This window comes from Protopterus annectens, chromosome 7.part0 (genome assembly GCF_019279795.1).
Source record: "Protopterus annectens isolate FY-2018-M chromosome 7.part0, PAN1.0, whole genome shotgun sequence".
In the NCBI taxonomy this organism is placed as follows: Eukaryota; Metazoa; Chordata; order Ceratodontiformes; family Protopteridae; genus Protopterus; species Protopterus annectens.
The window spans coordinates 1,624,518,185-1,624,541,387 of NC_056739.1; the positions used below are offsets into that span (position 1 = coordinate 1,624,518,185).

Genomic DNA, 23,203 nt, shown 5'->3' on the forward strand with positions numbered 1-23,203 from the left:
GCAAATTAGGAGTCAGCCTGACACAAAGACTCCCTATAACAACTTTCTTCTTTTGGATAGGATGAGGTGAAACTGTGGTGAGAGGTGATTACTCCACTGGTAAGTCAAAGAACTAGAGTTTAAAATTGGATAGCAGAGTATGAATAAGTCAGTAAAAGGTAAGGTAGAGAACATGAGGTAGGTAAATCACTGACAGTTTCACAAAAACACATTATCTTAACCTAAACAAACAAGTCTGAAGAAAATTTATGTCAAGAAATACATTTTTTTACACAAAAGGTGCACATAAGCATTTGTACACACAAGTCCCTTAGAAACGCAACAAAAGTCCTAAAAACAATTAGTTTCCTAGCAAAACACAATATTTCAGACAGAACAACACTAGTTTTTCCACACAAATACATTCAGTGGGAGGTTTTCCTCAATAGTGGACTTATCTGTCTGGCCTTGAAGAATCACTTGCCAAATGACAGATCCATAGGGGCCCGTCAAAGGAGCTCTCTTTGATGAAAAAAAAATCTTTAAAGGTATTTACTCTATAACAAACTTTATATGGAACTCATCTTGAGCTCCTAAAAGAGTGACTGGAAGGCATTCTCAAACTTAGAAATCTGGCTGGTCACAAGCAGTAGGACTCATATAGCTCAGGCTACTGCAACAGTGATCCATATATTGAACATCAAGTGGCACTGGGATAACTGAACCACTGACAGTTCCCCACAAATACAATATACTGTCCCCAAAACACTAACGTACAGAATCTGGAGGAAAATTCTGTGAAAATTTGATTTTTTTCACAGATAATGTTCACGTAAGCATTTATACACAAGCTTCTTTAGAAATGCAATGACAGTCCATAAAAACAAGTTTCCCAACAAACACAATAGTTTAGTCAGAAAAACACAAGTTTTACTCAGAAAAAAAATACATTTTATTGGAAGGTCTTCCCCAAAGGTGGCATGTTTCCCCTACCTAGAAAGATTGCCAGCTGACTGACAGTTTCATGGGAACAAGTGAAGGAGCACACTTTGGTGGCAAAATAGGTCTAACTAAAGTGGAGCTTGTGATATAGGGAAATACTACCAGCCCAGCTATATGGAATTTTGTAAATTCTATGTCATTTGTGAATACTGATATGATTTATACAGAACTATATGTTTTGTGTATATTAAACTACTGGTACAGAAGTGTTTGTTGAACAGGGTTTGTACAGTATTGAGCTTCAAGGATGTGTCCACAGTGTACCCTACTGGAAAAGAACAGAAATGTATATAAACTATATACCTGTGCAAATGTATTTTTTAATAGTAGAAACTGGAACATACAGAGTTAACTTGCAAAACTTCAAGAAATAAGTCCAAATTAAGTTGCTTTACGATTGTGCTATAAAGTTAGTTTCAATGCAGCAAGGAGACTGGATGTCTAGAACTAGAGTGCCTTCTGCATTATTTTGTAAGTGTTTTACTATTTTATGAATTCCAAATTCTAAGCAAAGATCTGAGAGATATAGGTTCATAGGTTGGTACTAGGCTATCAGCCCTGGGGCCTATACAAGCCTAGCCATAACAATTCCCTGGATAGTTCTTCCCACAATATTAACTTCCCTGGACCCCTGTCTAGCAGAGTGACTGACATGATCCCCGGGGTGAATTTCCTATCTCCCATCCAATCGTCAAGGTTCCTTTTGAAGATGGCCAAGGAGGCGCTCTGCTTGACATGTATGGGTAGTCTATTCCAGAGTATGGGGAGTTTCTCGGACAGGAATCTATCCCTCCAGCATGTTTTGTTCATTGTGATGACAAGGTTTAGATCCCTGAAGCGTGTGACTCTGAGGGATTGGGATTACTTTAAGTGGAGCATGTCCAACAGCTCAGGGTCAGACATGGCCTTATATGTTAAGCAGAGATCGCCTCTGAGTAGACGATATGCCACAGAGTATAGCTGGAGTTTTTTTTAGACGATCAGCAAAGGGCATCTGCTTTAGGATTGTGATTCTTTTAGTGAGGTATTTCTGCGGCCTTTCCAGCTGTTGCAGATGTCTTGTGAGATACATACCAAATGGGGCATTGTACTCTATAATGGGTCTAATGAGGGATGAGTACAGTGGAACAATGACTTCCTTTTTTCTGGATGAAAAGCCCTTAGTGATGAGGTGTGCCACATAGAAGGATTTCCTGACTGTTGTGGCGATGTGGTTATCGAAGGTGAGACCACTGTCCACCTGTGTCTGTAATGTAACTGATTATAGTGGTTGGTGATAACTACCTTATATTCTGCGCAGAAGGGGGGATAGCTAGTAAACCTGTGCCAGCCTTTCCCAGGTGTGTGTGTTTGTACATACATCAAATCTCAAAGTGTGTGCATGTCAGCTGCTTGGCCATGGACACGAAGCACTGGTTGGATACAGAGGGTGCTGGAGGTTTTGGCTTGACCACTGAGCTGGGATCTCAACCCTATAGCTATGCCAGTGGGGAGTCTTATTAGGGATCTGGAGAAAGAGGGAGAAACCAGCCCCAGACTGACCGTAGTCTCTGTGTGCTCGTAAAGGAAACTGCACTTTACTGTGTGTGTACTTGTCGTCCTCCCAGTATGTATGTCCATCACTGTTGCCAGTGGTGAGGATTGAGGCTCCTTGATTACTGGGTCAGTGCAGAGGCATCACAGAGCTCTATGTTTATATTAGTGCTCCCCTCAAGCTTCTGTTACAGTGCTTGGAAGCCACCCTCAAGCTTTGAGGCAGGACCCAAAAAGCTTAGGCTACTCCAAACAGTATTCTGAACATGGATCATTACACAACTTGCTACATTATTCCACATTTTAGTGATACAGTTAAACATACAAGGAATCAGTTAAAGCAGGTACAGAAAAGCAGTATATATGTAGAAAGCAACAGATTAACATGTAATGAAAGTAGTGTGTATAAATCTAATCAGAGACTGAAACAGATGAATCTATGTAGAAGTGGATATTCTTTGTTACCTTGATATGCCACAAAGTCAAGAAAATGCAGAATATTTACCTGGAAGAGTTTGCAGAAATATATTTTATACTCTGCAAAGGTTAAAAGGATGCTTCTGAATGTAGATTCCCATGGCTGGAACTGTAAAGAAGGGATATTGGGAATGTAGGGGCATGCATATAGCCTACTCATGCTCAAATTAATCTAGTTTTAAGGATGATTTAAAACAATAGTTCCAGGTATACTGCCAAAAGTAAGATTAATAGAATATGTATTACTGGGCAATGCACATATTGTGTTGTATTAAACTAGAATAAGCATTACTTCTACTGCTGCCAAGCAAATTATAACATAAAGATGGAAATCAAGATCACTTCCAACAGTTAAGAATGTGATTCCAAATAATGGATGAAGTCCATAAAAACACAGAGTCATACTGCAAAGAAAAAAATTACAAGCGAAGTATGTAGTGAAATGGCTACCACACATGTAAAGGGACAGTTTTAACTTTTATGAAAATGTTTTGTACTTGTACTTGGTTAAGAATCTTTTCCCTCCCTGTGTTAAAGGTGTAATGATTTTGTGTCAGATACTTCATTACACTTAGGTTCATAGGTAGGTACTAGGATATTGGCCCTAGGGCCTATACAAGCCTAGCCAAAAATGTACCCTGGCTTTTGCCACCCAAGAAAATTATTTTCCTGTGCCCCTATCAAGCAGAAACACAGAAGTGATCCCCGGGGTGAATTTCCTATTACCCATCCAATCATCAAGATTTTTCTTGAAGAGTGCTAATGAGGAGCTCTGTTTGACATAGATAGGTAGTCTGTTCCAGAGTATGGGAAGTCTCTGGGACAGGAATCTATCCCTCCAGCATGTTCTGTTTATTGTGGTGACAAGGTCTAGGTCCCTAGAGCATGTAGATCGGAGGGATTGGGATTTCTTTAAGTGGAGCATGTCCAACAGCTCTGGTTTGACATAGCTTTGTATGTTAGGCAGAGAGCGCCTCTGAGTAGGCCATATGCGACAGAGTAAAGCTGGAGTTTTTTTGAGATGGTCTGCATAAGGCATCTGTTTGAGGCCAGTAATCCTCTTTGTGAGGCATTTCTGCGGCCTTTCCAGTTGTTGTAGATGTCTTGTGAGGTACACACCAAAAGGGGTGTTGTACTCTATAATGGGTCTAATGAGTGATGAGTAGAGGGGAACAATGACCTCTTTTTTTCTGGATGAGAAACCTTTTGTGATGAGGTGTGCCACGTAGAAGGATTTCCTGACCACTTTGGCGATGTGATTATCAAAGGAGAGACTACTGTCCACCTGTGTCCCAAGGTCTCTTATCACACTTTTGGTGTTAAGTAGACTACCGCCTATGTGGTAGTTCATGGGTACAGAATTTTTACCAAAGGGGATGACAATGCACTTTTTGGCATTGAGCTTGAGACTGTGTCTTTGACACCAGGCATCTGTCTCAGTGAGGCCCTTTTGTAGGATGTCCACATCATTAGGAGTTTCAATTATGGCTCCTAGTTTGCAGTCATTTGCAAATTTAGTTAGCCAAAGACCTTCTGTGTTAGCCTGTCCTTCAGAGAAGTAGATACCAAACAGGAGAGGACCCAGGACTGAACCCTGTGGTACTACACTTGTCACTGGTCTGATATGGAGTCTGCTACTTTCACAGTGTGGGTTCTTTCAGTAAGCCAGTTGGCAACCCATCTTGTGACATAGGGATTTATACCTAGTTTAGTGAGTTTACCTATAACTCCAGAGTGGGGGATGGTGTTGAACGCCTTGGCGAGATCTAGATAGGTTGTGTGAACCACCTTACCCTCATCTATGGCTTTGGTGACTACTTCAAAGAAGTCTATCAGGTTTAGGAGACATGATCTGCTTTTACAAATCCAAACTGTGTGGGGTCCAAGATTTGGAGATCTCCAATGTCTTTGTTTATGAGTTCCATGATGATAAGTTCCATGGCCTTGCAGACGAGGCTCGTCAGGCTAATGGGGCGGTAGTTCCAGGGGTCTGTTGTGGCCCCCCTTTGTGGAGTGGGATAACTGTTGCGGTGCGCCATTCAATGGGCACAAAGCCTGAGGTGAGGCTATGATTGAACATGGTACTTAGGTGGGGTGCCAGTTCATTCTGTAGTTCATGTAGAAGGCAGCCTGGGATGTTGTCAGGTCCCATGGATGCTGTGTTCTTGGCTTTGAAGAGTGAAGTTTTTACCTGTGCAGCCGTGATTACAGGAACTTTGCATTCTTCCGGTATAAAGATGGGCCCTTTAGGGGGTGAGAGGGGGGTAAAGTTAGCACTGAACCTATCTGTCAGGATGTTGGCAATATACAAATGTTTGTTTCACATCTCACTCTTTTGGTAGAATTTTAATGTTTTTCCAGTCTGTAATGTAGTTTTGAACAGTGAACTGAATATGTACAGTTACATTCCAAGCAAATGTTAACATTCTACTCTTCAATGTTTGTAGCAGCAGGTATCACTGAACAAATAATAGGAAATGCTTCCTAATTTAAGCCTCTTTATGATGGACAGAAATGTTACCAGAGCTCTCAGCCTCGGAAAGGACTGTGTGCTTCTATCATATGCATCTCTGCCAATACACATATGCACCATTTAATAAAAGGATGTTGGCTACTTCACTCAGCCTAATGTTCAAGGGAATGGGAATGGCAGAGGTAAATTATGACTTCTACAACAGCATACATAACTGCACTTTTTTTTCTAAATATGGATAAAAAACATAGATGGAAAAACCTTTATCGGACGAAGTAATTGCCACCTTCATAAAAACCCTTCTTATTATCTTTGGAAGAAAGATCTCCAAAACAGTCAGTTATATTCGATCATGGTGTTTGACAGCATTGTATACTAAAAGCATGCAAATGAACTATACAAATGTAGATATACCCGGGAAGCAAATAGAAAGGATCAAAGGGAAAATTAACTGGGGGGAGATAACACACAAAAAGTCTTACCTGTAGACAATGCCCTTGGAGTGTAAAAACTGTAAACCGCAGATTATTTCAGCACCATAAAACCTGAAAAAAAGAGAAGGGAATCTGTTAACACTGTTCATGTGAAAGGCAAACCAGATCCAATCATTTCACATTTACATTTAAACAGCTGTACCTCAGAACAAAGTTTTATTGAAATACAATTAAATACTTGAAGTGTTACACTGTCAATCTGACAACAAAAAAAAACAATAGGCTGGGATTGACAATGGGGTAAGGGAATGCAAATGTGCCAAAGAAGATGGGTCTATATTAGACGATCGAATTTTCAAACATTCGGCTATCATATGGTCAACACCATATGATAGAATTTTTGAAAGTTCGGGCGTTTAATGGAGATCTCCATACAGTGCAGAATGGGAAGATTTCCCTTTTCTGCACTGTAGTGCGATCTCGGAGTTGGTATATTTAAAGTGTTCAGGTAGGTTATTTATGTAGTTTATTTTTTTATTACATTTTCAAACTTTTAAAAGTTTGATCATATGGTGTCGACCATATGACATTCGAACTTTGGAAAGTTCGATTATCTAATATAGACTCAAAGAAGATGTATGCAAATTACTACATAATGACATACAATTTAAACAAGGTACAGACATGAGGTTGTAAGGATATTCAAATGTATGTCAGGTGAACACAGATGTGATTCATAGTTACAAAAAGAGGAAACTGCTCATAAATATACATCTGACTATAAATGGGCAAAGCACACTGAAAATATCAAAAATGCAGACAGCTAGACTATTAAGAGTAGCATCTCTGGTCATGCAGCAGCATAGTTTAGCAATTACTGTTGTTTCTCTGATGGTACCTGTAAGACAGAGTCTGTTGCTAAATGAAACAGTAAAGTGACTAAGCATAAATTCACTTACCAGGAGATAACTGGTCCCTTTAGTCAGTGAAAATATCATAAGGTCCTTGGCTGATGCATGTTATCCACATGCAGAATCTAGAGGAATGTGTGGGCTTCCCAAACCTTTGAAGAACAATGTATGTATAGCTGTTTTTTTTCTATCCAGAGGGACTTTTCAGAGACCAACAAGGAAATGCACAGTATTGTACCATAAAAGAAAACATATGATCAGCAATCAACTAAATATGCTTAACAAGTGCATTAGTCTGTTTCTGACATCGCATATCACCAAGATGTTGGAAAATGTGTTCTTCAAATTGCCTATTACTTTTTCCAGCACAGAAACTCGTACATTTTTGACATTTAGCCAGATATACTATGTTACAGGTCTGCAAACCCTTTCAGTGAAAAGAAGTTTAACAGGCAATGGATGTACAAATTTATTGCCGATCTTGCAGTGCCTGCAAGTATGTTTCTCCTGACAATAAATTTGTCAGCATCTTAGTGTAGTAGCTGAATATTTCATTAAGATGTGTTCTTGATTGGGTAATTTGGTGTTTTATTAGAGTTTTTTAAATTGAGTTTTTATTAATTGTGACTAGACCTGAAGAAGGGCTGTTGCCTAAAAGCCTGTCTGTTTTAATAAAGATGTTATGCGTTTAGCTGTGGTAGCCAGGTCTATGTTCTTTCTTTTGATGCATTTAATATAATGTTAGTATTTACTCTGAATGTTTACCTCTTTTAAATTCTTATCATTTCAAAAACAAATACTATTCCTTTACTTTTAAATTATAATCAGAATTTTAATAACTGTATTGCAGGTCCCACATGTAACTTCTATGCTTTTCTTGACTACAATGAATTTCAAACAGTTAGGGCAGCAAACACCTTCAAATACATTGTTTGAAGTTTTCCCACAACAATAATGATTTTCATATAACAGTGTCTGTAAAGTATGGAATATTATCCCAGATCATCTTAAAAGATGGCCTTCTTAAACACTTTACTGATTTTGAAAGTTTTTACTTTTAAAATATATGTTTCTCTATGTTATTTTGTGATTTTCAGATGGTATCAATTACTTTTTGGGTGATTCTCCTATGGCAAGCTATGCAAGTGAAGTACTGATGTTGTGTTTAATAAACAACTTTCATGTTTAATGGTAATATCAGTTAAGGGGAATTGTCATGGGAACACCAAATGAACCAAGGTCTAAAATCTGGTCATGTTTTTTTATTTATTTTACATTTGTTAACTGGGGGTGAGCCGAAAAAGCCCTTTTTCAGCAGAGGCCCGGGGAGAAAAGTTGTACAAAGAAAAATTACAGATACATTTAGTTAGACATGATCAGTATACACACAAATTACAAAAGACATGTTTTTACAGTGGTATGCGGCACATCAACAGTTACAGTGGAGAGAACAAAAGAATATTCATTTAAAAATAAAGGTAATTAATAGATTTGTGGTGTACAGCTGATATTTGGAACATAGAATACATACACAGTACATACACTGTAGATTAGCCAGTGTTTGTGAGTAAGACTGAAAACTATAATCAAGTACTCTAGGTTTAGTATGTGCATTTTTATTTGAGGTAGACCATGGAATGTATTTATAGTCATGATTTTATTCAAAATGATGTTAAATATAAACATTTTATTGTTTTTTTTTAATTGCTGTGGGTCAGGGATGGAGATGCCAAATAAATTTGCTAATAGTTTAGGTAGTAAAAGGTTTGATTTCTCCTTTAGAGGGGCATGTTTTATCAAAAAGTTATTTTTTTTTAGATATTACGTCAATTGGTATGAATAACGGAAAATTTGTGAAAACATCTAGTGTAGACTTTTAGCATACTAGAAGCTGTCACTCCCAATATTTGATTTACACTCTCACCAAGGGAGAGTTCATAATGAAGTAAATGTGAAACTTTTTATATGAGGGAATAAGACAACAGTGTTTTTGAATTGGGTAGGACTATAATAATATAAATACAGCTTTTATATGAGGTCAGTAAGACAATGCACTTTTTTGAATTGGAGTTTTATATATATATATATATATATATATATATATATATATATATATATATATATATAAGCACACCACATACAAGTACTACTTGTCTAAAAATGATGCCTCCATCCATTTTGTAAATGAATATAATGTCCTAAAGTGCGATGACTGTTATTAATCTTCTTCTTTAGGCTGCTCTGTTAGGGGTCGCCACAGCGGATCATCTGTTTCCATTTCTTCCTGTCCTCTGTATCTTGCTCTGTCACACCAACCACCTGTATGTCCTCTCTCACCACATCCATAGGCCTGCCCTTTTCCTGTTACCTGGAAGCTTCATCCTTAGCGTCTTTTTTCCAATATACTCTGCATCCCTCCTCAGCACATGTCCAAACCAATGTAATCTTGCCTCTCTGGCTTTGTCTCCAAACCTTCCAACCTGGGCTGACTCTCTAATACACTTATTCCTAATCCTGTCAACCCTCGTCACACCCAGTGCAAATCTTAACATCTTTAACTCTGCCACGTCCAGCTCTGACTCCTGCCTTTTTGTCAGTGCCACTTTCTCCAACACATATAACATAGCTGGTCTCACTACCCTCTTGTAGACCTTCCCTTTCACTCTTACTGGTACTTGTCTGTCACAAATCACTCCTCCACCCACTCCATCCTGCCTGTACTCTCTTATTCACCTCTATTCCACACTCACCATTACTTTGAACTGTTGATCCCAAGTATTTAAACTCATCCACCTTCGCCACCTCTACTCCCTGCATCCTCACCATTCCTCTATCCTTCCTCTCATTCACACACACATATTCTGTCTTAGTCCTGCTGACCTTCATTCCTCTTCTCTGTACAGCATATCTCCACCTCTCCAGGGTCTCCTCCACCTGTTCCCTACTCTCGCTACAGATCACAATGTCATCTGCAAACATCATAGTCCACGGGGACTCCTGTCTGTCAACTTGTCCATCACCACTGCAAATAAGAAAGGGCTCAGAGCTAATCCTCGTTGTAATCCCACCTCCACTGTTATTAATAATAATTGATATTTTTGAGACAAGATTTTCATGCAACAAGTCTTTTAAGAAAGGACTGAATATTAGTGCTATGCCTGTTCATTCTGTTAGAAATTAAATTAATTGCCCTGTGGAGTTAAAATAGGAAACGTCTTCTTATGCATTATGTAATGTATGTAAATATTTTGTTAGGACTTTGATTTTATTAACATCATTAGATTTGTGGTTAATAAACAAAATATTCTAGTCTTAGCCAGGGAGTTATTTATGGACGTAATTAAAGAAAGAGAGACTGAACAAGAGATAGAGCAAGAAGAAGAAGAAATAGAACAAGTACAAGAAGAGCAGCAACAACAGAAGAAAATATTGAGCTAGATGAAATAGAAACAGTAGAAAAGGAAAGCAAAAAAAATGAGGTAGTGTCAGGAATAAGTGAAAAAGTGAAGTGGAAAGTAGTAAAAGGGAAAAAAAACACTATCTGAAAAATGGCAAAAGATAGCAAAAGAAAATTCATAGGTGTAGGCTAGGATAACAAGAATAGACATGGAAGTAAAAATTAAATAAATCCCAGAAGACTTAAGAGTACTAGCAATCAATGTAAATAGTGTAACAAATGTAAGAAGAATAACAAGTATTGTAAAATGGTATGCAACACTGAATATGGATGTGATTATATTAGAGATCATTTGGAATATAGAAAATGAAACATGTTTGGTTAAAGGAATACTGTGTAAGGATTCAATAAAAATTTTGGACATTACGTTGGTAATAATGAGTAAAATAATGATAGTAGATTTGAGATGGGAAGGTCATGTTTATAGAATTATAGCAATTTATGCATATGTTTTGATGAAAGAAAGAGAGAGTATGTGAAATATGATTTTAGAAGACAAAACTCCAAAGCTGAGCATAGAAGTTCACCAGAAACTTCAATGATTAGCGCTTTCGTCCGTTCAAAAACAACTGGACTTCATCAGATAACAGTTCTTCAAGTCATTCAGTCATATGTAACAAACAACCCCCTAGTAATTAGTGTAATCAGCCAATTACAAACTAGTCAATCCTATAATAAAGTGACAGATACAAAAATTCCTTAAAATTTCACTGTGACATTACCTAAAGGTATTTCCATAAAACCGTGTATATTTTCATATTAAAATTCACTTTTTGATAAAACATGAATTTACACACTACAATAACCATATTGTCACTACTCAAAAAGGGACTTAAAATTATACATGAAACATATAATACACACAAATTAATACACCAAACAGACAAAAAAATTTTGAAATAAAATGAAATGAAGCCTTATAGTCCTATCTTTCTAAGCCCCTCAATTTAAGCAAACAATAAATGGAACTAAGCTCATTCAGCCCTGGCCATGAACATGCATTCAATCTGAGTTGCCAAAGCAACTCTTTCCTTTCCAGATGAAGGCCTATGGGTCCACCCTTTGGATCAGACTGAATCTGGTCTATCACCATGTATTTGAAAGAGTGACTTGGGCATTCACTAATATGCTTCTCCAATGAGCTAGTATGCTTACTTTTCTTGATATTATATTCGTGTTCATAAATTCCCTCTCTGAGTCTACGTTCTATCTTACCAACTTAGAATCCAAGACAGAATTCGCAAGTGGCCACATAAACCACAAATCTTGAATTACAATTATACTTATTTTTCAACTGAAAAACTTCCCCCTTACCATGAATGTATTCTCTATTTTTATTTTAGCACAATAGGGGCAAAAACCACATCTAAACATTGCTCCTGAATTACTTTTTTTCTCCTTATTGTTCATATTCTCAAAAATATTTTTGAAATTAGAACCTTTTCGATACACTATACTAGGTGTAACACTCACTTTCATTCTAATCTGCTTGTCATTCAATAATATTTTTCAATTTTTATTTAATACCCATCTGATTAAATTATGTTGGCCGTTATTAGTAGTAATGAAGGCCAAAATGTACTGGGTGTTGGAATTATTCTCTACGTCCAAATTATCCACTACATTATGATCCTGACTAGAAATTGCCGTATTCTCATTACCATTACGTGAATTATTAAATGTACTTTTATTATTATGATCATTATTAAACAAAATGGGCCGGTAAAAAACATTCTCCCTTTTATTCATAACTTCCATTTTAAGCTCACTCAACAGATCTGGTGGATATCCCCTCCTTGAGAACATATCACACAGTAATTCACACTCCTTAATGAATTCAGTTTCCTCAGACACCATCCTTGCAGGTCTCACCAGCTCACCCTTCACCACTGATCTCTTCTGGTGATAAGGGTGTGCGCTAGTGAAGTGAAAGAATGTGTAAGAATATGTCGGTTTTCGATAAATTGTTGACACATATATGTTGTTGATTCTGTCTTTCATTAAATAAACAGCCAAATAAGAAAGTTCCTCATGACTCACATCCTAAGTAAACTTTATATAAATAATACAACTCAATTTTTTTAATCAATAAACTCTGATAGCTCGTGTTCAGTCCCCTTCCAGATGATACAAATGTCATCCAGGTACCTTGTATATAATCCTGGTTTACTGCTACATTCACTAGTTAGTAAAAAATTATGCTCCCAATGTGCCATCACCATATTGGCAAAGACAGCCCCACATGGTGAGCCCATTGCTACCCCCGTGTTCTGTAGAAAATACCTGCCTTCAAAATATATATAATTATTCCTAAGGATCAGGTCTAATAATACTTCATATAAATATAATTTGCTGTGAGAAGCACTTTTCTCATGCAAAAACTCCCAAACCCACTGAATTCCCAGTCCTTGGGGTATGACAGTGTTCATATCCTTGACATCTATGGTGACTAATATGTCTGTCTCAAAAAATTGCAAATTGTTAATAATACTCAAAAAGTGCCATATGAATCTTTACAGATTTGATTTTCGCTTTCTAAATAACCCTAAAAGTTCGGTCCAGATATTTAGCACATCCTGATGTAATTGAATTCCTACCATCTACTATAGGACACATTGGAGGATTATCCACAGATTTGTGTATTTTAGGTCCACCGAACAGGGAAGGAATTCTAGGGGAAGCCATATTAAGATAATTAAACTCATCCACTGATATTGTGCCTTTTATAAAAAGGTCATTCAAAATATGATACATTTTCTTTTTAGCTACATTCATTTCATTAAGAGAAACTTCCTGATAAGCATCTGTAGTCAATATATCAAACATTCTGGTGGTGTAATCACAAATGCCCATAGCTACTAAACCTCCCCCTTTATCATGCTTCACAAGCCTTATTTTTTGTTGTTTCAAAAACTGTATTATTTCATATTCCGCCGTTGTAGTATTAAATTGAATTTTACTTCTCTTTGATTCATTTCTAATATCCAGTTCACATACTTTTTCAAAAACTTGTACAGTAGGATGTAATGGGGGGTTAAAAGTGCTTGGAATATTATGTGACAGGAGGTTAACAGTGCTTAGAATAACATGTGTAGCCCAAGTGTTACATTCAGTAGTAAACAACAACTTTAAGTTGACTTTCCTAAGAAACTTCTTTAACTCTATCAAAACATTTGGTACATTCAATTTAGTATCAGGTACAAATATTAGCCCTTAGATAGTAAATCAGCCATCTCTGTGTTAGAAAAATTGTACATTATAAAATCACATTCAGTACTCATGTTTTTTTTTTTAAAAAACACAATTAAGTATGGTGTTTGACTGATCTGTACTAAAAAGTCCATCCAAAGAGTCATTACTGTTGAAATATACATCCAAAGAGTCATTCAAATGTTCAGAAGTAGTCATTGCTTTCTTCACAAAAAAATGTTTGCTGAAATTAATTCCAATGCCTGTTGTTTCTCTGTGCTGCTTTTTTCAGTGGGGGTTGTGGCCATTTTGTAGTATTCCTTTACTCCCCCTGGTAAGCTGTTTAAAAATCTGAATGGTGAGTTTCCACAAAATTGGGCTCATTTTGATGGGCTGGTTAGTTTTCTGCTTAATCCTTTCGGACCTTCTCAGGTTAGGAAAGTGTTGGTTCTGCCATTGCTGCACATTAGAAGCTGCTTCCTCATCATCTGGACAGTTCTCATGCAAGTCATTGGTCACATGGTTCCCTTCAGGAGAAGAACACTGTAAATCTTCTAACTGGTCAGTCCTAAAACAACTACCCCTAGAAGAAGCTGTAGCTTACTTCAATAATAAATTTCTTGAAATCTTGGATTATCATGCTCCCATAAGCTCCATCAGAGTAAAATCAAAAATTGCACCATGGCTTACTAATGAAACCAAATCTAAAATTCCCCTTAGAAATAAAGCCTGGACCTTATGGCACACCACAACTCCCCTAGAAGAAACTAGGTATCGCCACCTAAGAAATGAAACCAAAAGATCTGTCTTACTTGATAAGAAAAACTATTACTTCCATTTACAACAGAAAAATCATAACAACCCCAAAAAATTCTGGGCAAGTATAAATAAACGAATCCACCCAGGCCAAACCTCCACCCCACCCCCTGCAGCCACCTTTGATAAATTACCCAAGAATGTTGCGAACATCTTCAATTGCTTTTTCACTGAGACCATCCAATCCCTAGCAAGTCAACTACCCCTAACTCACCTATTACAAATCTCTCTACTTCTAATTCCCAACTCTCTTTTAGATTTCGTCCAGTTGATACTTCATTTATTCAAGCTCTAATCAAAAAATGAAAACCCACGACCTTGGCAGCCGACCGTCTCCCCGCTGAGTATCTGCAAAAAGCTGCTGATGCTATAGCCTATCCTATTTCCATTCTTATCAACTGGTCCATAGCTGAAGCCTCTATCCCCTCCACCTGGAAGACATCCTGTGTGATTCCACTCCATAAAGGTGGAAGTTCCACCGAACTATCCAATTTTCGTCCAATAGCCATACTGCCTCCACTTGCCAAAGTTTTGGAAAAATGTATCCATAAGCAGTTAATGCATTATCTTATCCAAAATAATTTACTGTCTAACTCCCAGTATGGTTTTAGGCCTCATCACTCCACCACTACAGCTCTGCTTGCTTTCTCTAATACTATAAATCATAACCTTAGTAATAACAAACTATCCTCAGCCCTCTTCCTAGACCTATCCAAGGCATTTGATATGGTCGATCACCACCTACTAATCCACACCATAAAAACTACCTACTTAGACATGACAGTTCTCCATTGGTTCCAATCTTATTTGAATAGCAGGCAGTACTGTGGCAGAATTAACTATCTGCCCTCTTACCTAATGCTCTGGGAGTTCCCCAGGGATCCATATTAGGACCCCTTTTTATTTTCTATATTCATTAACGATCTCCATACTGTCATACCTTGCATACAGTATGCAGATGACTCCACTCTGATATGTTCAGCTTCCTCTCAGTCAGATCTGTGATCAGAATCTCAGTTAACTTTTAACACAGTTGAAAAATGGCTTTCTGACCATTGTCTGATCTTAAACCCTAATAAAACTAAGCTGCTACTTTTTACCCCCACCCATAGGACTAATCCCCTATCATTTTCTATATACTCTAACAATGGCACCACAATCTCTCCTGACACCCATGCAACACTATTAGGAGTTAATATCTACAATAACCTTAAATTCGACATACACATTAACAAAACTATTAAAATCATTAATAAAAAACTAGGGTCACTTTACAAGATCAAGCCTTTCCTTACCATTAGCCCCTCAAACTGCCATTGCCCACTCTCATTTACTTTCAACTTTACTATATGCTTCTCCTGTAATGACTAACCTAGGTAAAATGGAACTCAATAAATATCAGTTTGCTACAATCACGTTGCCAGATTTGCCACTGGCATGCCTTACAAGACACATCATTGTACCAATCTAAGATCTCTTGGGTGGCTGGAATTACCTTCCCTAATCCATCTGATAGCTGCCTACAAACTTTTACACCAAATGGGAAAAAAAAACAGCACTGAAACCCATAATCTGCCCCCTAAAGCAATCTGAACACACTTCGATCTTCAAATAAACTACTTGTCCAAACTATTAAAGCTAATAACGTAGCTGGTGCCTCTCTGTTTACTAACTATGTAGGTAAAATTTGGAACTCCCAGCAAATATTACCCTAGAACCCTCCATAAGACAATTCAAGCATAGTTTAAAACTATACCTTAAATTACACTGGACTTGCTCATGTTCTAAACCTAATACATTCTATTATTGTAAAGGAATTACTCCAGTGTTTCTCAGTACCTTTGAGACTTATAGACCTCAATTTATGTAAAACTGTTGATTACTAATGTATCTTTTGCTATTCTTTAATACTTTGTAAATATTGTTTTTGTGCCTTATTTTTGTATGCCTATTCTGTTTTATGTAGTAAATCATGTATTTATTTGCATTTTGGAGCTTTTCGCCCTGGGCCTCCACTATATATCCAGTAGGACTATCCCGGTCAACAAATGTAAAATAAATAAATAAATTTGCTGTTGTTGAGCAGCAGAATACCGTAATTGCTGCTGTTGAGGAGGATAAAAAGTTTGCTGGTGTTGTAAAGGCTGAAAAGATTGTGTGGAGGCAAAGGATATGCTCTTCCTTTTTTGTAATCATCATTGTCCCTGCTGAGTTTTTTTTACTACTGCTCATTTTTTCAAGCTGTTGTTCTATGCTATGAAAAATGTGCATATGTTTCGCTTTAATACTTTCGTATTCATTATTATTAGTCAGTTCACAATCCAATTTATTTAGATCTTGAGAAAGATCATCCATAAGACGTTTGTTATGTCTCACTAAGATGGTAAGAAATTCACAACCCACATTGTTAAAAAAATTCTAATAATTCACGATGTAACGGGGAATTATGTTCAAGATCAGTCGGATATCTCCAAATGCGCAAGCCCTTTGGGACTTGCTTACGTTGTACACACTCCTGTAAATAATTGTTCTCCACTTGGAGCTTCTTATATTTCATCATTTTATAGTCCAAATGGTCTAGAATATCATGCACATTGTCCTTAGCCAATTGAGTTTGTAACAAAGTCCACATTATTATGTAACCATTCATTAAAGTTAGGAATGTTACATTAGTAAACATAAGAACATAACAGTTCTGTGTAAAATTAACCTGACGTTCATGTTGACTTGTTTGTCCATAACGCCATTGTGTCTAGCACCCAAGTTCTTATCTGTAGTACTAGGACCAGCTTGCTGTCTTTTGTCTTGTACATTACTGTTGTTGAAGGTAGTGCTCAATGGTACAACAGTAGAACCAGTATTAGAATTACATTACTGTGCACCTATATTCTCATGCTTGCCAACAGACTGTGCTAAAGCATCCACCTTATCAGTGAGCTGCAATATTAATGAAAAAATACAACATAAGCGCTAGCATATAAAAGATATTTTATGTGGCATATGAAAAGAACAAAGTAAAAATAATAGTGTATGAGTGGTTACATCAGGAAATAGACATAAAAAGTGGTATTAGGTTGTCAAGTTAAGTAGCATTTTATTTGCATTAGTTATGAATGTAGTTGTTAGTAAAATCAATACTTTATTAAAAGTAGCAGAATACACCAGATGTAAGAAGGAGTTAGAATACCAATAATACTCTCATATGCAGATCATATAATTGTAGGGACAAAGAATGAAGAAAGGAAGTCGTTAAGCACCTAAATAAGTATTTGGAGGCTATAGGTATGTGTATAAGTGCAGATAAGAGTAGGAGAAGAAGGTATGATCGTGAATATTCAGTTCAACAGGAAAGAAATAAAAATATTAGGTATAACATCTGGGAATTAAATGGTAAAAAACAATGGGAAAATAATAACTACATTAAGAAATATATGTGCATTCTGGAGAACTTATAAATTATCATACAGAAAGGCAGAGCATGTAGTAAATGCAGTGCTAATGAGAGCATGCCAAAGTATGAAAAAGAAATGACAATTGAGTTCTCATTTATATGAGGTCAAGGTTGAATCCAATGAAATGAGGAATTCTTTATACCAGCAATTTATATAAGGGACTGAGATGGACAAGAGAAGAAACAGGACCAATAAGAAGAAGAATAACAAAAGAAAAACTTTCTCCCTTTCCTCTTTACTTTGTGTTCTGACTGAGCTGATAAGTATACTTTTGGCACTTTTTAACTGTTCAGGGTTGAATTAAACAACAATTGAATTCAGTTCATAATACAGTTTGAATAAATTGCTTTAATATTGCTATGCACTCAAGTGTGCTAGCCTGCACTGCATTTGAATTGTTTTTAGTGCTGTTTTAGCTGTTTTTCTGTAAAAAAAAAAAAAAAAAAAAAAAAAATCTAAGCATGTTTCTGTAACTAGTCTAGTCCAGTTACACATTTGCTGTATCCAGTACTGTTTGTAAGCTTCTGAGCCCCCAAAGCCTTTCTGTGTTGGAGGGAAGCCTTTTAGCTTATCAGTGGGAGTGGTAAGCACTAGGTAACCTATCGACCACAAGAGTGGTTTCTGGCCCAGAAATTGTAGTTTATTGGCCGTTTGGGTAGTTTTTCAATCTCTTTCAACTTTCAGGTCTAAAAGCCCACGTTTGCACTTGTTTCCTGCCTTTCCTGTAGGTAGTCTAATCCAGGTACAGTTTTGCTGTATCCAGGACTGTTTGTAAGCTTTTGAGCCCCCCAAGCTTTTCGGTGTTGAGGGAAGCCTCCTAGCTTATCAGTGGGAGTGGTAAGCACTAGTAGGCTATCTACCACAAGAGGAGAGGAGTGGTTTCTGGCCCAGAAATTGTACTTTATAGGCTATTTGAGCACTTTTTCCATCAACTTCAACTTTCTGGTTTAAAAGCCCACATTTGCACTTGTTTCTCACCTTTCCTATAAGTTGTCTAGTCCAGATACAGATTTGCTGTATCCAAGATTGTTTGTAAGCTTCTGACCTCCCCAAGCCTCTCTGTGTCGGACGGAAGCCTTCTAACCTGTCAGTGGGAGTGATAAGCACTAGGTAGGTAGCCTGTCTCCCACAAGAGGAGTGGTTTCTGGCCCAGAAATTGTAGTTTATTGGCCATTTGGGCAGTTGTTTCCATCTCCTTCAACTTTCTGGTCTAAAAGCCCACGTTTGAGCTTTTCCCACCTTTCCTGTAAGTAGTCTAATCCAGATACATATTTGCTGTATCCAGGACTGTATGTATGCTTCTGAGCCTCCCAAGACCTTCTGTGTTGAGGGAAGCCTTGTAGTTTATCAGTGGGAATGGTAAAGCACTAGGTAGCCTATCTACCACAAGAGGAGTGGTTTCTGGTCCAGAAATTGTAGTTTATTGGCTGTTTGAGCACTTTTTTCCATCTCCTTCAACTTTCTGGCTTAAAAGCCCACATTTGCACTTGTTTTCTACCTTTCCTACAGCTAGTCTAGTCCAGATACAGATTTGCTGTATCCAAGACTGTAAGCTTCTGAGCCCACCAAGACTTTCTGTGTTGAGAGAAGCCTTCTAGATCATCAGTGGGAGTGGTAAGCACTAAGCAGACTATCTACAACAAGAGGAGTGGTTTCTGGCCCAGAATTTGTAGTTTATTGGCTGTTTGGGCAGTTTTTCAATCTCTTTCATCTTCCTGGTTTAAAAGCCCGCATTGCGCTTGTTTCCCGCCTTTCCTGTAACTAGTCTAGTCCAGATACAGATTTGCTGTATCCAAGACTGCATGTAAGCTTCTGAGAGATGCCAAAGTCTGTTCTTCAATTTTTCCCATAGATCTCCTAGTTCGCTCCTCTCCTGCACTTTTACTAGCTTATTAGTCTAGCACTTTACCATACCAGACTTCTTGTAGCACATAATAGTGCTACCAGCACTAATGTTCTATAAGGAAACCGCTCCAGTACAGGCATGTCTAAAGGTCAGTTCCCTGTGCTTTCTCCTGTTAACCTGGTGAACTTGGGTATCCTGAGGCAATGTAGCAAATGCTTCATGTACACTGACAACCTGCTAACACTCAGACTTGTGAGAGATGCACTTATGTATCCAAACTGGAAGCCACGCACTCTCTAGCCAAGACCAGAATAGCTGGTCAAGATGAAGAGGTCAACACTTGCACTACACAACATGAAACACACAGCCCTCCAGAACACACACCAGCATTGCCTTCACATAAAAACGCAAACCACACACCCACCTACATGGAAGCTCTCAATAAGAATCTACCCAAACAGCAGAGACCTCCAAGGCAGAAACGCACTCGACCACCACAACACTAATCACGACACATGTAACTCTCCTAAACAGTGTGCCACTCAACCAAAGCCCCTAAGGCAAAACAGCATGCCCAGCACACTAGTCATAGGTGACTCGATAGTGAGGCACATTGATGTCCCACTCACTAGGTTAAATAAGGAGAAAGTAACAGTCAGGTGCCAGGATCCGCCATATAATGCATGCACTCAGGTCCCTCAACAACAGGTACAAATATGACTCTGTCATTGTACATGTAGGTGTGAATTACCTGAGAAGTACCTCCCTGGACTACATGAAGAGACATGGAGGAGCTCTTGGATTATGTAGCCCAGATGGGTATGGCCCTAGCCCTGAGCAGCATCATACCATCACCCAGAATGATACCACAGTACAAGCAGAAAATGATTGATTTCAACAAATGGCTAAGTTTCTGGTGTCATTCTAAGGGTATCCAGTATCTGTCTGCCTGGGATGACATGACTGACAGACCTCGATGCTTTGCCAGAGATGGCCTGCATCTGTCACCCTTGGGCTTCTGGATACTGGCCAAGGCTATTGCCACCCGTATAGTTCCTTTTTTAGATGGTGTTCCAAAGACCAAAATACCACCATAACAGCTACAAACAAATGCAATATGAGAGTCATGCTACTCAGCGCTAGAAGTATAAATCTCAAAATGCACTCACTCGAAGCACTCCTTAAAATAGAGAACATCAACATTTGTGGTGTTAACAGAGACCTGGTTCGAGGCAGCAGAAAGCACCCCTGCACTACCAGGCTATAACTCATTTCACACCTTTCGGCTCCAGAACTTGGACCAAAGCTCCAAAGGTGGTGGTGTTTCCATATTCATAAAGGATGTGCACAGCTCCAAGCCGGTAGCCCAACATACTACATCAGAGATACTTCAGGTGCAGCTAACATTGGGCAAAAGTGATTCAGGTCATAGCCTGTTATAGGTCCCCAACCATATCCCAAGACACTCACTCCACATTTCTAAGCACCATGGAGAATATTAGGGTCCAACCTAACACACTCATACTGGGTGACTTCAACTACCCCTCCATTAAGTGGGAAAACTACTCATGTACCAATACACATGCCCAATGTTTCCTGGAATTCATTAATTCCAATGCCCTGGACCAGCTCGTTCTTACCCCCACTAGAGGTAACAACATCCTTAACCTGGTCATTACTAACATGGGCAACCGTTGTTCTACACCAATAATCAACTCCTCCCTGGTTAGATCCGACCACAAACTAATCACCTTGGAAATCCCCCCCCCCCCCCCCCCACAGAAAAGTAACTACCATGAAAAACTTCTCCAAAGCTAACTTTGGGCTCCTAAGAACAGAGTTGACTAACTTCACGGCATCCATGCAAATGGAGAATAGTTGCATGACGGCCGAATCATACACCAATGCACTGTACAAACATGTACACAAATGCATGGATCTCGCCATTCTCAATAGAACCAAGATGCTCTCCTCCAAAAAAAGGAAGCCAATTTGGTGGTCCCCTGCCATAAACAAACTCTACAACAGAAGGAGGAAACTGATGCGGAATAAGGTGAAGTCCCAAAACTGGAAAACTCCCTTGTCAGCCTCAACAAAATGTTGAGATCCCTCATCAAATCCTCTAAAGCTAGCTATGAAAACAGAATTGCAGCAGATAGTAAAGACAACCACAAGGCCTTCTATAGTTATGTAAAGAACCTCCACAGCAATACCCAGATTTGCTTTGAGCTACTGGACAACAGTACCTCCTATACCGAGCCAACATATATTGCCAATATACAGGCCAACAGATTCAGTGCCAACTCTTCCCCTCTCCCCCCCCCCTAAAGGACCAATCACAATACCAGTAGATTGCCAGGCACTCAGTATTACTGCTGCACAGGTTAAAACAGCACTGTCCAAGGCCAAAAATACAGCTTCTATGGGATATGACAATATCCCTGGCTGTGTTCTACATGAACTGCAGAGTGAAATGGCACTTCACCTGTGTGCCCTGTTCAGTCACAGCCTCACCACATGCTTTGTCCCTACTGAAGGGCACACTGCTATAGTCATCCCTCTCCACACAGGAGGAGCGACTACAGACCATTGGAACTATCGCCTCATTACCCTGACAAGTCTGATATGCAAAGCTATGGAACGCATCATCATGGACATAACAAATAAGGATATAGGGAATCTCCAAACTCTGGATCCGACACAGTTTGGTTTTGTGAAGGGTAGATCAGGCCTGCTCAACTTGGTCGACTTTTCTGAGTCAATCACCAGAGCTGTGGATGAAGGCAAGGGGATCTGGCCAAGGCCTGTGATTCCATTTGCCACTCAGGAATCATAAAAAAGCTCACTAAGCTAGGCATCAACCCCTATATCACTAGGTGGGTTGCAAACTGGCTCACAGATAGAAGCCACAGTGTGAAAATAGCTGACTCCAACTCAGATTGCTGACCAGTCACGAGTGGAGTCCCACAGGGATCAGTCCTGGGTCCTCTCCTGTTTGGTATCTACTTCTCAGGAGTCCAGTCCAATATGAAAGGACTCTGGTTGACAAAGTTCGCAGACGATTGTAAGTTGGGAGCCATTATTAATTCCCCAAGTGATGCTGACATCCTACAGAAAGGCCTCACTGAGACCAACGACTAGTGTCAGAACCATGGCCTTAAGCTCAATGCCAAAAAATGTGTCATCCCCTTTGGGAAAAACCCAGTTCCCATGAACTACCACATCAATGGCAGTCCACTGAACACAGAAAGAGATCTGGAAACACAGGATGACAGCAACCTCTCTTTTGACCACCACAGTACCACTGTGGTCAGAAAGTCCTTCTATGTGGCACATCTCATTACTAAGGGTTTTACATCCAGGAAGAAAGAGGTCATTGCCTCCCTCTACTTTTCCCTCATTAGGCCAATCATTGTGTAAAATGCCCCATTTGGCATGTACCTCACTAGACACCTGCAACTGGAGAGGCCACAAAAGTACCTCACAAAGAGGATCCTAGGCCTTAAACACTTGTCCTATATGGACAGAGTAAAAAAAAAACTCCAACTATTCTCGGTCTCATATCACCTACTTAGAGGCGATCTCTGCTTGACTTATAAAGCCATGTCTGACCCAGCTCTGTTAGAAATGCTAC

At 38.7% G+C, this 23,203-nt stretch overlaps 1 protein-coding gene across 5 annotated transcripts in view; it reads right to left on the bottom strand.

The window, feature by feature from the left end:
* The window catches only part of PRKCD (protein kinase C delta), a 2,080,121-nt gene that overhangs the window by 303,754 nt on the left and 1,753,164 nt on the right, over nt 1-23,203 (bottom strand). For all 5 annotated transcript variants that reach the window (XM_044078172.1, XM_044078174.1, XM_044078171.1 and 2 more), the window contains one exon: nt 5,947-6,009. In XM_044078172.1, coding sequence (XP_043934107.1) covers nt 5,947-6,009 — 63 coding nt within the window. The remainder of the gene's footprint in view (nt 1-5,946; nt 6,010-23,203) is intronic.